The 18439-nt window shown below is 35.2% G+C and overlaps 1 protein-coding gene across 1 annotated transcript in view; it reads right to left on the bottom strand.

Moving 5' to 3' along the window:
- The window catches only part of LOC106042970 (connector enhancer of kinase suppressor of ras 2-like), a 182855-nt gene that overhangs the window by 26064 nt on the left and 138352 nt on the right, over positions 1 to 18439 (bottom strand). The window contains exons 15-19 of the mRNA XM_067004835.1: positions 16555 to 16589; positions 7690 to 7738; positions 4687 to 4735; positions 3108 to 3283; positions 1589 to 1662 (exon numbers count right to left, since the gene is read on the bottom strand). Coding sequence (XP_066860936.1) covers positions 1589 to 1662; positions 3108 to 3283; positions 4687 to 4735; positions 7690 to 7738; positions 16555 to 16589 — 383 coding nt within the window. The remainder of the gene's footprint in view (positions 1 to 1588; positions 1663 to 3107; positions 3284 to 4686; positions 4736 to 7689; positions 7739 to 16554; positions 16590 to 18439) is intronic.

Raw genomic sequence — 18439 nt, forward strand, 5'->3', positions numbered from 1 at the left:
GTAAATGAACGTAACACTGGATTTACTTTCTCTGCAGTTTTGGAGGAGCAGGTAAAATAGCAGCAAATGTAAAGCATAGTTTTTATGATGCAGGAAATACGTAAATGATAGTCCATGAAGGAAGAAATCAAAGGGAAATTCTGGTCAGGGAGTAAAGGGAATACTATTAACATCTTCATTATACTTTTACCCCTGGACCTACCTCTTTCTGAAAGTATTCAAAGCCTGAAGCTTTCAGTAGTATGCAAAGTTTTAGTTAATCAGAGTTTTTCTTTGCATATACCCTGCAGAAATTGTCCTGTGAGAAGTGTTCCAAGAAAATGTGTTCTAATGCTTAGAGCAAAGCTCTGGAAGGTATTTCTAGCTGTGCACAATGACCTGCTGTTTGATCTTCATTAATTCACTGAAATTTGCTAAGTGTTTTATATTCTAACAAAAGGATATTATTTTCTCCTGTATTTTTGTTCAATATCATTATTACTATCTACTTGTTCCACAGAGGAATTTATAGTGCTCAGTTCATGTTTAATTTCTGCAGTGATACTCTCAGTTGAAAGGAGTAATGGAAATATAAATTGCACTGTCTTCTCAGGCAGACAGTAATAACGCCTTCAGACAAGAACAAGCAATTGAAAAGGTTTTATTTTCTAATCAGCAGTCTCTACTGTAATTCACACCTTCAGTATTTTCTTGTATGTATGTTCATAGTTGTGGAACGTATTCCTCAGAGCAAAACCAAGTTTAGTCCTTGGAAAAGCATGACAAAAATTCAGGATGCTTAGTTACAAATAGGAAAGCTTTAGTAACAGTATCTTATATGCTGTTCTATATAGCTCCTGATGGCAGCAAGTTTTAAAAACCTAGATGAAACCTGCAAATAATTCAGGAGATACTGGTGAATTGCTAGTCTCCAAGCATTAGAATTGTTAAACCTACTGTTTGACAGCTATGACTTCCAATTCCAACACTGCCTGCAAACAATTTCCAATGAGTGTCTGTTATTAAATATGTGGCAAAACTTAACATATGCTTGTTACTGGGAGCGTAATGCAGTAGCAGCAATATGTGCACAAGAAACAGACTTAAAAACACAGTGTTGGCTTTGGAACCTAAATATTTCAGCGGTTGAGAATAACTCAATATTGGGTATATAAACTTCCTCCATAAATGAGAAAATGAAAAGTATATTCACCACCCCTTGTTGATATTTAAGATATTTCCTATGGTAATTGTTTCTTGCACATTTGATTCTTATCTAGAAGACAACAAGGCACCTGAGCAAGTTTTATTTGTTGGCTTTTTTTTTTTTTTTTTTGCTTTACTTATTTAACTGAATTTGGAACTGGTCTATCTGGAAAACTGACCAAAGAGACTGACCAAAGGGTTATCCAATTCTTTGGAAGACAGCTTATGGAATTTACATTAAGTAGCATCTTTTGAAGTAAAGAGAAAAACTAAAACTTAAGCAGTCTTATAATGTGTTATTTACAAATTTCATGGTTTTCTCTGCAAGTTTTTGGTACTATATGTACAATATACTTCCAAGAATGATCATTTGATTTATAAACATAATTGACATACTACTCACTGTTTTTTTCTGCATTCAATTGCTCTATCGATCCTGAACTCAGGTAAGCTAATGAATCCTTCTGCTTTTTCATCCTATCAAAAGAGAAGAGGAAGTGATGGTGAAGAAGAACATACAGTTCAAGAGAGAAATAAGCAGTAGCCATTTAGGTCTTATACTAAGAACAACTATCCAACCAATTAAAATACTGAGCATATTTTCTACATAATGGCTTTACTTAAGCATTCAGTTTACTCGATCATAGAATGTCAGAAACTTCTAAGATTTAAGTTCCTTAAAGGAGTTGCAGTTATCCTAATTCCCTTTGCAGAAGGTTACACGAACCTTTTCAGCACCTAATATAGCATTCAGGTCATTAACAGCTACAGAGGAAAACTGCAAGTTTTTTCATCATATAGTCTACACTTTAAAACAGTCACGTGGATGTCTCCTTTTAAAGCCATGATTGTGCAGACCATAGCTGAGGAGGTTCCTACAGTGAGCTCACCACTGTTCAAATGGAAAAGTAATAACTAGAAAATGTTTCTTGTCACTTTTTACTTCTTTTGAATTAAATTGCCAGAAAAAGCAAGGAGATACAGTAACACCAGTCAGACTTTGGAAAAGTATTAGTAAGTGTACTATGAATTATAGCTTGGCCATAAATGGACTGAAAATCAGTGGGACATATAAATACCACCTTGCATGTAACAGTATCAAACAAAACTTACAACACTAACCCTGAAGGCCTTTGTCATTCACAGCCTGCAACAATCCTGTTTTGAGCTGCAGAGAAAATACTAAAACTGAGGATAACAATGCTATTCTAATTGTCCTCTTGAAGAAAATTGAAAATATAGACTAAACACCAGGAAATCAAAGCAGGCTGTACACAGACAGCTTAGAATAGGCAATGAGGCTCAATGCAAACAGGAGAATACCCTTCTAATGATCTTTGCCCTGCCCTCCCTCAATTATTTCGTTCCCACAGATATCCAGATTGCACAAGTGTAGGTCCACTGGTTTTCAATAACATGTCACCAAGCACAGTGTGTTACACATGAGAAGTTGCAAACTTCAGACTCCAGAATAATTCAGCAAAAACCAAGAGGAACATCTACATAATAACAACTTTCAGAGAAAGATTGGCTAATTCCAATTTTCATACCTGCTTTAATGGTTAACTGACATGAATGGCAAAACTTTACACTTCCCCCCATACAACTGAAACTAAGGACAGCTGAATGTGAACACTCTATTATTCCAAACAAACACTGTCTGTGGAAAAATATTAACTATTGACATATTCATTACTTTAAGAGTACCATGAACTTCTGTTATTTTATTAGGCTTAGACTTCAACTTTGGAGACTTTAAAAATATTTCCAAGTGAGGCACTTCCAGCTTGAGTGACTGAGACCTGGTAATTAAAGTAACAGTTCTCTAATATTTTATCAAATATTAAAAATAGACTTTATTCAAAAGAATGCTAAAGCTTAAGGTTTAATTTTGTCTTTCTCCAAATACAGAATATACTTACATTCTGGTTTGTGTACCAGTACAAGGAAGAGTCCTTCAGAATAAACCAGTACTTCTTCCATTTCTGTGTGAAATAACCTTTGGCATCTTTTTTCTTCCACAGCCAGCCTTCACAATCTCCATGCCCCAAGTCTTTGCAGGAAATCCGTCTTCTGCTCCCACTCGTTAGAGAGCTCCCTGAGAACGTGACGATAGTGTAAGATGTCTCTCTGAATGCTATTCTTCTCAATATGAACACGTTACTAATTTTTAATGATAAATCAATTCAAAATCCTTCAAGCCAAATCCTCTCCAATTTCAGAGAGGAGATTGAATGAACAGTTTCCAAATTCCACAATGTTCTGCAGTTTTGCTTTCTGGATGAATAAGAAACAGAATGGCCTTTTTTATGTAGAGGCTTATTTAGTCTCTAGAGGGATCATTCCTTTTAAGGCTGCATTTTTATCTGATTAAGATTTGTATCATCATTCCAAAGTAAAAACATATTTCATTTAGCCTTCAGTTTGAAACTCCGAGAATGACATAAACATAATCTGTATATTGATGTAAACACTACTTCTTCCATCTATCTTCTGTTGCTACTTTTATCACTAGTAGGCCTGTCAAATTCTGGGAGTTTTAGAAGTCAATTTTTATTGTCAATAAAGAAGAAAAATAATCCATTTCCATTAAAATGCACATGTGTACATCTCTCCTATACTGAATTTAATTGAAGAATAACATTTTAAACTCTTTGAATCCTGTTCAAAGGCACAGCACCAGGAAAAGATAGTGTCTTTTTGTTGCTGTTGTAGTTTTTCTTTTCTTTTCTTTTTTCAGTTATTTCAATAGATCCCAATCAAAAGGCTTAGCACTTTAGTGTCCTCTGTGAACATTAATAAAAACAGTGCCCTTAATTATGGTATCATTTTTCCTGAAAAAGAGCCTGTAGGAAATGCCATTAAAATATCAGACATTTTTCTATGAAAAATCAAGTTTATATTGCTACAATAATTATATTTGTTCTACAGGTTTGAAACAGTGAAGTAGTTTAGATGACCTCAAAACATAATGTTTTGTTCTGCAACATTCCTCAACCAACCTCTTAACATTTTGCTCTTTTTAGAATAACATACTGTGCTGTGTCCTGGTCAGGTTTAGAAATATTAAAAACGTATAGTAAAAGTAAAGGAAATTTTCCTAGGAGACTGAAAGAATAATAGAATAATAATAACAAAAAAAAAAGATCGCTAGCCATATACATTCATATGAATTTATTATGCTCTAACCACTTTTCTTAGGTTCATTGTTTTAACAGTCTCAAACAGGCCACAAAAGGAAAAAGAAACAAAGCAAAAGGAAATGGCAAAATACGTAGGCACTACCTTTCTGCTACCTAAGTCAGAGGAAAGTTTACCACTGAGTCTAGCAGTATAATATCCGTGCTACTTTAAAACATTTATTTGGTAATCTACTCTGGTATTTACTACCAAATTTAGAAATAGATGAATTAAGTTGAACTTTGTCATTTGATCCTGACCACCACTATCAGTAAAGAACTCTCATTCTCTGCTTTCAAAATGTTAACTCAAATAAGTTACCTTTTGACCATTTTCTGGATTTTACCCTGAGGGAAGCGTAATGGAATGACTGTAAGAAACAAACAAACAAAAAGGAACTATGAAAAAACAATGCAGGTAGTAGTAGAAACAAGAAACAGTTTTCACCACCATCTCCATGGTTATCCTAGGGTTAGTTATCATAGGATCTTACTTTTGTTGTTTTTCTCTTTTTACTATTTTAAACATCATAAAGAAAACAACACAGTGCTAAACATGCAAATTAAAATCTCATTCTTTTTCATTTATTAATTACACTTCTTGCAATCAAATCATTAAGAATGGGCATGCACTAATTTGAAAACTGAAGATATAAACTCACGAATCGCCATGCCCCAAAAGCAAATGCATACCACAGAAGTCCTTATTAGCAACTGTGAAACCATGTATTACGTAAGAGTATAAATACAATATTACTCAAATAAAAATTAACATTAAGATTTTTTTTGCATTAGTATTTAGGATAATGGAGGATTCCAACCTAAGCACTTTAAGCACTATTAAAAGCCAACATCTGAAAAGAGGACCCAAGCTACCTGAGAGGCTGAGGCAAAGTTTAGTTTAAAATAAAGGTGGAGGAGGAAGGAGCGTTTTGCACATGCTCAGGCCTATTTTTAACCTGTCTGTAACAATTGCCAGTTTACAGTATCAAACACCACAGACATTTTCTATTGTCTTGCAGAGATCAGTAATTTATTCCGGAGAGAGCTGGCTCAGGGAACGCCAGCTTGCACATCCATAGACAAACTGTCTCAACTCCATCCTGTGTTCTGTTTATCTCAGGTTGTTCTCCCAGTCAGTCGCAGTATGAACGCTTCACACAAAAAATACTGTAATTCTGACAGGTGACAAGCTCTGTAAGTGTACATGCATTGTGTCGCTAAGACAGTACATATTCTCCATTGAGTTGATAGCTGCGAATTTATCTCCTTGTTTTGAGCATGAGAGAAGGCAAAGATTAATGTTTGTTCCTCTGCTACACGAAACATAGTAAAAAAAAGTCAGAAAATCAAAGAACAAAACTAAAGCTATGAGAAAGTGTTAAAAGTTGCACAGCACCACTGATGTTTTACTGATGTACTATAAGCTGCAGCAGTAGAACTAGCCATAGCGTGCCGAGAGGAGTTCTGTGGTGACCGTGGCTGAAAGAACCTGGTCAGTGCTCCTCTTTCTGCATAGCAATGCGTTAGGACACAGCAGGTGTCTGTGAATAAGAGATCACCACATTTTTCCACAATTTAGACTAAAAAATACAGTGATGAAATAGAACTCTGTACATTTAATCACATCCGAAAACTGTAATTTAATTAAAGAGCTGCAAGAAAATGAACAGCTGGAGGATATACGCATTAGGACGCTCACCAGAAACCGGTATGGATCATTCAGAACAGCAGTTTTAAAAGGAACGAAAATGCAAGTACAACAAATCAACGAGAGCTGAAAATATCAGCTCTTCCAAAAACATAAGTTAAATAATCCTACTATGCTTTGTTTATGCATACACAAAACGCATTCAAAGCAAGAAAACTAGAGAAAGTGAGAGGTTTGCTATATCTTGGGAACAAAAGCTTAATTAGCACTGCTAACTTAGAGAATTCAAGCCTCGTATTCTGAGAGATAAAGCAACTGCCATATAATTAACGTTGTGGTAAAAACTGTAGGAAAACAGTCAGAACTTGCAACTTAAAACAAGTCGGAGTTGCTATGGGAAACAGATTGATGATAGGAGAACATACTGTGGTTGTCAGCATTTAAGTTCTCATCTTAAAACCACAACACAAAGCGGAGTATTAAACAAAATGCATGTCCCCACCCCCACCTCACCCCCAACAGAAGCACACCACAGAAAAAAAAAAAGTGATAGAACTGAATCTGTGCTACATGAAGCTAAATTAACGAGACATCAACATAATCACAGTGAAGCAGTAGGAGTGCTGTTTAGGTGTCACAGAACCACCACGTGAAAAGTTAGGCTTTGTTTAAGAAATGCCCTGGAGACTAGAGGTTCAGTTACCTGTCAGGATGAAGGGAACCAAGCCTATTAATGCAAGGCTGCTTGCAAATACCTCTGCTAGTTTGAGACGGGAATTTTTAGTGAAGAACATAAACATGTTCAAAACACAGCAATCATAGCACTCACTAGTAGAGTACACAAATCAGAGGGTACACAGTGCTGATCTCCTCAGATTACATGTAGCATATTATGTGCAGTACCACGATCCTGAGGAACAGCGACAGGTTCGAGTGCTTGCCAGGGGAGGCAGCAGGCAAGGTAGGGATTGGCAGGCAGAGTCAATATATCAATAAACACAACCACAGGTTTTCACAGACTTCAGAAAATATAGTCATACACCTTCCGCTGCTGTCACTGGTCTTTAGCATCACTGCATAAATCCCTGGGAGGCAGAACGACATCTGGTAGCTTTCAAAAGTTACTTAGTGCCTACTTAGGCAAACCAAGTACTAAGTCAGAATGAAGAAACAGGCCTTCTATAAATGAAGTTTCCACTGCTTGTCCTTTCTTTGAAGTAATTGCCAAAATATGAAATGATAAAAATGTCTATATATTTTGCGTTAAAGACCTTCAAAATTGGCACTATAAAACTCTTTGAAAATCAAAATCCTGTATCATTGAAAATCTAGATCCTGTATGTATCTCTGACATAGTATGAGTGCTATTTAAATATCTTAAGAGTTTTTAAAATTTTCTCTTCCTTTCGGGCAACATTCTCCCCAGATGTCCCTCCTCCCCAAACTAGTACACACCTTAGAACACATAATAAGGATCCAACTAAACTTAACTAAAAGTACTGCATACACACCAGCCTGCTGTGGTTGCAGTAGATACTTTTCTGAATATGGAAATTATTGCTAGGTTTTTGTTTTCAGATTTTTCATAATATAGAAAAAATTGAGTATCTCTAGTATCTTCTAAAGTATGCCAATTTAATTGATTTTTTTTTAAGTATTTTTATAAATCATTACCTTCCTCATGGATGTGCTTCCTTGACGGTCAATGGCAGAACTAGCATATCTGGGACAGAGAAGGGGAAAGGTGTCAAATAACTACAGAAAAAAATCGTCTGATTAATAATAAACACACAAACATGAGATGCATTTCCAAATGTATGCCTTTAGATATAAACACATTTCAAAGTTATGTAAAATGTAGCACCTAAAACATGGTGTTTTACACATTGTTTTCAATGAATGGTTTTAATGTTATTAAAAAAAGCACAAAATCATTCTCAATATTCTGATATAAAAGATTCATCTGAGAATATCTAGTTTGATTATTGGCCTAAAAGTAACCAAATTTCATCAGCCAAGATTCAAAAGTAACCAAAAGAATTCAGTGAATCTTAGGAGAAATAAATCACAGGTTTCTAGTTGCAAGGCTAGCTGTCATCTGTGCATATCATACAGCAGCAACAACATCTACCACAGGTATAACGGACTTCTACCTAGAGTTCATAATAAACTAGGAAAGAATAAATATTTTTAAACAGGAAAAAAAACAAACAGAAATGCAAATAAATATGTAGGACTGTCATCTTAGGAGTTATTTATATTTTAAAATGTAACAGCTTATGGAAAGGTATTTGAACTGATAGTCTGACATTTAGGAAGACCTACACATGTTCCATATACTGCAGATTTGGTTCCTTCCCCTTGTCATTACAGAAGCAATTTGAATTATCCTCGGTTTGATAAATATGTATCTTCCTTTGAGTTATTTTCTGGGTATCTTAACTTTAGCAATACGTAAGCAGATTTATAAGCACTAAGACATTAATGAGCATGTAATTGTTGGGCCAAATCTGACGTGACTGTCAGATGTTTGCACATAAAGGAGGTCTATACAGTTCTTTCCCTGCCACCTCCTCTTTGATGCTCTGGAAGCACTTCAAAACAGGAAATTCATGAAGACCACAGCAATTTAGCAGTTAACTAAAGAAAGATTATTTAGATAATCAGAAAAACAGTAATATTTTTGCAGTACTGATATCCTAACATTGCCTTCTTGGTTGGCAAACATGGGATGCAACAGTTCCATTTGCTGCTGGAAGGAAGTCTAGTGATCACTTTTCAAGCACCCAGAACCAATCTTGATGTAAAGAATAGAAACCGATTCTTAGTAAGAGAACAACCAAGTAAATTGTCCCAAACTAAGCATGATGTAGGCCCCAACTGCTGCTACAGTTTAGTCGTGCTTGTTAACAGAAACATTGCGCTTGTTAGAGAAACTGGTATGCTGCTTACTTCTCAGAAAGGCAACCGCAGAGTGCAGTTTGAGTTCTTTATCCCTGGAGAAGGTCCAGGAAAGTTTCAGTTTTCTGAGGATGAATGATTAGCATCCTGACACAATGGTAGTGCACGCCACGTCAGGGTAGAATGGGAAATGCCCGAGACAGCCCCAGTTCAGCAGCCCTGTTTGTGAGTTTTTCTCTTGTTAAGAAAAGGGGACATCTTCTGCATAAGTTTCTCATATAAATACTATGTGCACAAAAATCTCTCTCTAGATATTTAGCAGCAGTTGTATTCCTAAATTCCTTTGATACAATGCAATAATGAAGGCTGTTAGGTCAGTACACATACAGCAGTGGTGCACCAACATTTTAAATAGCATACAGTTCTGATTCCTCAATATCAATGAGGATAGAGGAAAGCTGAAAAGGAACTCATCTGTCTCCCAAGGCAACTAAGGGGAATGTTATGGAGGTTTATGAACTCAAGAGATTTCTGAGGGAACAGATAGCCAATGTCTCCTTCAATAAAGGGGCCATATAAGCCCCTAAGTTATAGAAGATCAGCAGTTAGCTTCTTTTGTTTTGAACCTTCATTCATGAACACAATTAACATTTTTGGTATCCACGGCATCCTGCAGCAATGTTCCATATCATTTTGCTACAGGATGCCGTGGATACCAAAAATTCATATGGATGTTAGGTGCAAAATTATTATCTATTAACTTTTATTATTTATTATTAATTTTATTATTAAAATTAAATTTATTAATTAATTTAAATTATTTATTATTTATTAATTATTATTATTAAATTATTATCTATTAGCTTTCTCCTGGAGTTCTCTAAAGGCTAACAAAGCAGGGAAGCATCACCAGAAGCTACCCATATACAACCACAAGTATTGGGCACTGATGGAAACATGGTGCTGAGTCTGAGTCAACTTTATCTGATCCATCACAGAATTTCTTATTCTCTTCTTTTCCCCTTGTGCTTTAAAAAGTAAGAAAAAACAGAGGTGGGAAAGCCTTAAAAGTGTGAATGCTTTTCCATACGTCATATAAATAGAAAAAGAGTGCAAGAATGGAAAAGAAACTGAAAGAAATCTTTTTAAAAAGAATTAAAAGGACTACAGACATTTTAACATGTTCCCCAAAATCTGTCAGCCAATTGACAGTAAACAATAGGCTGGCTTCAGTCAGCAAGACAGGAAATGGTATTTTTTCATATAATGATTTCCATTATTAAGAGAAATTAAATTTACCAGTATAAACAACTACTGCATTGTCAGCTAAAAGCATCTATCGGTCCTGAATCAAAGGAAATTTCTAGACTGCAGTGAAAAGATGGGATAACACTGATAGATGCATAAGAAGATGCATAACATTGGCACTGAATTAAAATTATAAAAGTTAATAGGTAATTCTTAGAAATTCTGAGCTGCCTGTAGGTTACACGGATTAAAAGAAACAACTGAAAAACAAAAATGTTCAACTTACAACATTTGGTAAAGGAACGGACAGAAGCCCAAACTGCTGCAAGGCAGATTTTGTCATTAATGCTCCATTTCTGTCTACCCATGAGAATGCCATAAATGCACTTCAATTCTGCTGGGCATTTTCCCCCTGATTTCTGGTCTGTTTCTTTAATCACAGCTTTGACCCATCTGGAAAGTGTCAGTTTCAATGCTTCCATTCTTTCTCTTAGCCAATATACAATATGAATAATACATCTGCTTTTTTATCTGAAAAGTCCTTGGTCAAGTTTTATTTGCTTCCATGCAAACCCAACAATGCGTCTCCTTACAGTAATCATAGACTCTTACCAGCAAAAATCTGGTAGTTATAGAAATAGCCTGCACTCAGCATTCTGAAAACTGTTCAAAAGTTATCTTATGAAAGGTCAGGAATATGTGGTCTAATGTACAATGAGCATAACTTTTCATTTGGGTACATTTTCAACAGTCTGGAAGAAATTTTTTTAAAAGGTTTTATGTCTCTCAAATACTGTTTCCAAAATTAAATTATTCCTCAGATATTCAGATCCACAGATGATAGAAGACATGCCGACCTTTCCTTCTCTTCAGACAAGTAAATTCTCTACATGGTAGTGACAGAACCAATTAATTTATACATAAAGGAACCCTAGTATGTCATCTGTTCAATTTGTCTGCATCATACTTGGTTGAGTTATTCCTCACCTTTCCTTTTATGTAAGCAGTTGTTACAGAAGTGAAAGGGAAAAGAATGAAGAGGGGGGAAAAGGCATATGGAGTTTTATGGCTATAATGGCCTAGACTGATATTTTCCAAATCAATTAGGTCAGTTGATCTTGTAAATGCTTGTTTTCATGTCCACGTATAATACTGTTTTTGAAACAAACTCCAGAAGCTAGAAAAAGGAGGACCAATCACTTATGAGTAACTTGTACCAATCTAATACAAGAGCAACAAATCAAACAAATTATTTTAGGATATTTGCAAAATCAATCATTGCATAATATGACATAAAAACTCAAGGTTAAATGCCGTCTATCTCCAGTCTCAGTATTACCGGCATACTGACCCAGTATTCAATCAGAATGGTGCTGAACATAGAGCTAAAGTAGAAAGGCTAAGAATGAGCCAAGAAAAGATTGAAATAACTGACATAGGTGGAACCAAAACACCAAATTTATAGGACTCGAGTAAGTGTTGTGACTTTTGACTTGCATCTTAAAGGACATACAAATCAAAGTGCAATCTATTGATAAGATTTGTAATCAGTATTTCAAATGAGAAATAGTGCTGTATGGTTAGAAAATAGAGATAATGAATTACAATAAAAAAAGCAAAAGGATGAGGGATAGCAGTACTATATAGTCCAGTTCACTGTATTTGATAAAAGCTGTAAGAATCTGAAAGTACAGGCACAGCTGTTGAATTATTTGTAATAAATGCTCAGAATTGTCACCTATCAAACACTGAATACATGAAGTCAACAGAAGAGATGTACGCCTCTCTGCGCATTTGCTATCAGAGCAGTTATAGCCATTTAAAAGCATCACCAAAATTATGAGTATCCTGCATTTTCTAATAATAATAATAATAAAAACCCTTCTTCTTTTAGTGAACAGAAGTGACTTGTTATTTCTTCATTTATTAAGCATTACTAAACAAAGCGCAACTGTGACACTCATTCCTATTTTCCCTTCCAGGAACATGTTTTCATTTTCTACCATATAAAGATAACAACACATCTTCAAGTGTCCCATAATCTCGAGCAAGGAATAGTGTTTTTGCTTGTAAAATTCATAGAATATCTACTGAAAGCAAAGACTGATTAAATCAGCTGCATATAAATGAAGTATCCCTTGATCACATAAGCAATGCTCAAAAAGATCAGATAAAATCACTCTCACACATTATCAGTCCTCTTAATTATAATATCCCCATTTTCTTTGTATTACCTTCAGGGTCACTAAATCCACCATTAAATGAAAGTTATAACTCTATCAGAGCAAACTGACGTATCTTGCTAGATTGCTATCATTTTGGCTTCTCCACAGGTGATAGGATACAGATAATAAATCCCCAAATGATGGCCATGAATACAGTCTAGAAACAGGAATAATTATTTTAAATATTCCTTACCTTTTACCTTGTCTTTGGTATCTAGAATAGTTACAATCTATATTGTTTACTTTCTTAAGCCCCTGATTAAGGGAGCTCTGGCAGTAAGAGATTATAAACTAGAAGCAATATAAAACGATTCTAATTATAACAAGCTGCGAATAATATTTTCCATTGATTTGAAAATCATTTTAGATACTAATCACTTCTTTGATTTGTATTTAATATTTGACCAAACAGAGCAACCCAAATTTGTCTTCTGATTATACAAATGTTTAATAATTTTGTAATCTGTGAAAATTCCCAGTATGTTTAAATTAAAATTAAAAAAAAAAAAAAAAAAAAGACAAGCATTTAGCAGAGCTTACTCCTGGGACAGAAGTAACTTAACAGGGTATAAACTATTAAGTAGTGCATTTCACTACTGCAGCGATATAACCTTTTCTGATCATTCTGAGTGGGGACCTATCTGGAATGTCCCACTCGATGCACAGACTACTTTCAGAGCTTTTGTTGCAAGTCTGCTGTAAGATAGTCCCTATTTCATAAAGTTACCTAAATGTAGGATCTCAAGATCCTTGCACAGAAGATTCAAGAGAGAATTTTGAAGCTGCTGCTTAAGCACTAGGGGCTACAATGAAGCCAGCATTTGAAGATAGTCCCTGCTGTCAGCTGGATATCTAGAAGCATATGGGGATCCAAAACATGGAGTTTGAGTAGCACCTCCATTAATCCACAGCAGCTGAGAACTAGAAAATGGCATATCACAGCCACTGAGATGGTAAACATTTTGAGGTATTAATATTTACAAAGACATAGCCTGTTATGAAAAAGGAGCTGAGTAGTACTTCTACATGCAAGCAGTCATAAAGTAATAGTTTTAAAAACCATGTATTCAGCTAGCAGTTGGGCAATGCATGAATGATACCATTCTTTTTGCCTTCTTTTCCTGGCAGGCCTCTGTGGTTAGCAGGTTAGTAAGATCTTCAAAACCCAAGGTCCCTGTAATGATGTCACGGTTACGTTACAGACGCACGTCTAGAATTCACAGATGTCAAGGCTTCCTATTACTAGATTTTTTTTTCCTGAAGTAAAATTAAGATCAAAGAACACGATGAACACTAAGCACAGTCAGAGGTCTGTGCACAGAACAGCTGCAGCAGCAGCTACATGTTGGATGCCTATTACCACTTTCTCAGCCCTGAAACAATAACAAACGGGGTGAACTGCTTCTGGTAGAAAGGAAAACAAATTAGCTGCTTCTTTGGGAACCATTTAATTCAGCTTGTCTTCTTAAAACCTAGGAGCACTCACACATTTAGTGATCCTACCTGCAATTGCAGAGGGTAATTTCCTAAATCATGACACCTGCTCAGAAGTGAGTCTCAAATTCTCCAGGGGTGACCTACTTTTCTGTACACAATATTGCTTAAAAGTACAGCTCAAATTTTCTACATTGGTCAGAAAGGGGTAGAGTTTAATGCATGAATGGCCAGTATCTTACAATGAGGAGTGTCGATGCTCTGCGTGGACAGTGGAAATTTAGCTAGCCCTATGCATAGGGCAGGGCCAAAAACATCCAGAAATGTTCTGAAGAGAGTTTTAATGTACAAATATCTCAATTTTTTCTGCTCAAGTCTAAGAAAAGCTACTACATCAGCTGTACATTCTACTACTCTGAATTGTTTTATAAGCTAGATTTTATAAGCTAGAAACATTCTGTAGTCTCATATTTCTCACTCATCTGTTTTTTGGTGTTTGGCTAGTGTTTGTTTTTGGCTAAGGTTTATGGTAAATATTCCCTGCAGAATGATGTATATTCTACTACAAGGAAAAAGCATCTTTCTTGCAGCTTTTGACAACTTCTTTTTAGACAAATAATGCAATCATATCATGAAAACTGTATAAATAGTCTTATTTTCATTGACTGTACAGTTATTTTATCCATATACATGAAGCTACCTAGTGTATGTCTCCAGCATCCCAAAACATTATTATGTGTGTATTGCTATCTCAGCTGATTTTAAGCTGAAATATTTTCATTTAAAATTATTTGAGCCCTTAAAAGAAGGTGATTAGGAGCAAGAAGATATTTTTCTGCTTCTTTTAAAATATTTTTCAAAGTTTTGAGAAGATACAAAATGATCATGTTTTGGACCTAAAGTATAAAATGCGTGGGAGAAAGATTAGAAAAGGGAGTCACTCTATAAAAGAACATGATTTGCTAGGCCCATGTAAGTTTTCCAAAATTTCATTAAGCCATATGTCCATGGAAAGTATGGCAGAGGTCCAGTAGAGATTTATGTCCTGTCCACCAAGGATGCTCCATCTGGATTGTAATGCCCCTGCCAAACTGAGCATGTGCGATCCTCTCAGAGTAATTAGGCATGCTTTGCTCTGGGAAGAGCAAAATTTCTTTGCAACTCTTCCTTGTGACTGCAAGAAACTGTGGGAGTGGAGAAGAAAAAAAAAGGGGGCTGCAGAAAGTCAGGTAGGAGGCATCTGAGCAGCCATACTGGGATGAGGAAGGATGTAAAAGGGAGTAACAAAAAGCAACAAGAAACAAATGTGAGGGAAGAATAGGATATCATCATCTGGCATGACAGAGTTGGACTAGAAGACCAAGTCCAAACAGTAAGCAGGTGAGATTTCCAGAAACCCTTAACTTCTGAAAATTCCAATGTAAGAAGGGCAAAAGGTGAAATCTAATTGCTATTAAAAAAATAAATAAGACACATTTTTTCTTCTCATACAATAATTCCTGTTTTACAAGATGGATGCTGCTTTGGCTCTGAATTGGGTCTAAATACCAAGTCAGACTATACTTAATTTATTGCAAAAATAAGAACCTATACTTAGATGTTGAGATAATGGACTACTACATGGTGTCAACAGAGAGACAAGACTGTCCTTATAAGATAAAATAGAATTTTACTCAAGATAAACTCATTTTAACTCTATCTTTACATCACCTTCATCTGAGGTAATACTACTACTCAGTTGAGTTGAATGCCGTTTTAAACATGCAAACTACAATGTTTAATACACAGACATAAAAATGCTGACACTCCTGAAAAATCAGGCACCAGGTCACTTGTGTTTAGTGACGAAAAACTACTTTTGTTGTACCTCAGGGTTTTAACTGTAATGTAGTAAAATTTATAATATTGAAGAAAACTGCCAATTGTAAATCCTTTCAGTTGATGAAAGTGTTGTAAAGAATTTTTTTTTCTTGTATTCAGTGCATGGCTTAGCTTTGTAAACAAGTTTAGGCCATGTATGATGAAAAGATCAAAAAAGAATAATTATCCATATGAACACACTGCAATAAACCTTAATTATGGCATTCCATGATACCCAAGTATCTGTTACTTCAAACTTTTTCTTTAAATATGATATATTGGATGCAACTGAAATATTCGGTACATACTTCACCAGGTAACAGCAAAGGAAATGAAGACAAAATTACTATAGTATTCATTAGAATTAGCTGATTAAATTCAAGTGTAAGAGAAACTTAAGTTCTCATTCTTAGCAGTTATCAAATATGAGACAATTATAAACAGTAACTTTTGTACATACTGAATTACATGTTCATTGGAAAATTCTGCACGTTATTTCAAAAATTAGGTGAGTCATGCATTTTCATCCTCAAACTGATTCTGAAAAAATAAGTTTTTTTTTAAAAAAAAAAAGCTGGGGTGGGAGACATCTGCTACTTTGTAGTAGGATCATTTTTTTACCCTCATAATTTTTAATAACTTTACATCTGATGTGTTTTGAAGGAAATTCAACCTTTGTAATCTATCTTCATATTTGTTGTAGTTAGCAGGTGAAACAGTTGTGTCATTTACTAAATGGTATTAATGTTTTTCTTGCTAAGACCTGAAAATTTATTCCTCAAATATTGCAACTAAATTTCTACAATAATTACATGTAATTCATAGATAGATTATATATCTATTTAAATACAAAATTAACAGAAGTAATTACCTTTCAGTATCTCCACTGACTGTGTCCCCTGCTCTCTGTAGAGAAAAACAAATAAAATTAAGCAGGACTAAAAAGTACACTTCCTTGCTGCACTCAAGGTTGTGGTAACTTCAACTGCAGTGAAAGACACAGAAGCAAACCACAGTAGTCATTCTGTAACTCTAAGGAAAAGGAAATGGAAAATTTTAATTTCAAGCTAAATGTTATTTCACAATGAAGATCATGTATAAGGCAACTTACATCTACACTTGCAAATAATCTCAGCTGCTGTAGCACTGTAACCAAAGCTCTTCAAAATAAGAAAGGAAGCTAAAAGGTTAGCATGTCAACGTTTGCAAAAATGTTAAAATGTGAAAGAGAGCTCCAGATTGTGTTAGATGTAAAGGACGAATATTGCAATATAGATATCACAAGAAAACTGTAGAGGATTTTGAGAACAATGAGGAACCTGTCATCAAAACCTTCTTCAATATCATACTTACCTAGATTTACACAATTTGTTTTCCTACACTGAAGTTATTCATCTAAGGTTTGGAGATGAACATGTCTTTTAGGAGTGATTCAGCATTAAAAATAAAATCTTCAGACTGCTTTTATTATTTAAAACCAAACTTTTTGATGGAGAAATTTTCCCACAGTAAAAAAGCAGTTTCTCATCATGAAATACAGAAACTGACGCTTGAAATATCTTAGACGTTAAATCCTTTCTGAATAACCAAATAGGAAACAGATTTATTTTTGGAATTCTAGTGCTTGTGTTTTAACATCACTAGTTTAGGTACACTGTAAAGATATTTAATCACACACGACCTCAGTAAGCAGTCACGAAACATAACTGCATACTTCACACGTGAAAGACAGGAAGTCTGCTGGTTCTATTTTTAAGCTGGCCTGTTCTGTATTTAACTACATAGACCATAAAACGTATATTCCAACACGTAAGGATTTCTAGTAAAGTTTTAAAATGTTCAGGGGACAAGCATTAATTTTTCCACCTCCTTCCTTCACATATCCCCCTGGTGTATCCATGCAAAGAATCATTTATCATCTTTTACCATGCCGTTTCTACTGTGGACAGTAGATGGTTTGCCACTGGAAGCAGCCAGAAAACCTTAAAGTACGACAGTCCATGTGTCAATCACCAGGGCATGCTAGTATCCCAGTTACCTATGATGCCCCTCATGTTCCTGCTTTCTCTGTAATTATAAAAATAAATAAATAATTTTATGATAGACCTTACAACAGACCAAACCTCAGGTTTCTACAGGATGTAGGAGCAGTTACAGCAGTTGGATCTCCTTACCGAGTTAAGTATTTATTACAGACAACGTGGAAGACCATTCAAATAAGGCAGCTGAGGAAGAGTATTGAAATGGTGCCCTCACGCTTAGAAGCAGGCAGTTCTCCCACATTCCTTTTGGAATTCAGGTGATGATAGGAGCTCCCCATACAGTAACTGAGCTCTAACAGGCTTTCCTGTTTAACCTGAGTGCTATAAATGACTTAACCCTTCTTAGAGTATACCTGAAATCTAAAGCATAAAGAACATACAAAAATGAAAATATACCATCCTGAAATATTCATCAAATTTTCTTGAAAGAGCCTGAGAGATAACAGCATACATCTATAGCAAAATAACTGTTTGAAGAGCTTCAGTAAAATCCGGCACAATAAATGTCAGATTTCTGCTGCTCTTAACGCACTATTAAACATGAACGAACCGATCATCCCTGAAAATACCATGGACAGCACAGTAAAATATATTGTGTGGCCAACCAAGTAAAAGAACTCTGACAGCAGTACTACCCATACTATTGTTACCAAAGTAAAGTTTATTCATACTAAAAGGCTCAAGGATTTTCTTCTCATGTCCCTCTGCCTTCTC

Source organism: Anser cygnoides, chromosome 13 (assembly GCF_040182565.1).
Source record: "Anser cygnoides isolate HZ-2024a breed goose chromosome 13, Taihu_goose_T2T_genome, whole genome shotgun sequence".
NCBI classification, from domain to species: Eukaryota; Metazoa; Chordata; class Aves; order Anseriformes; family Anatidae; genus Anser; species Anser cygnoides.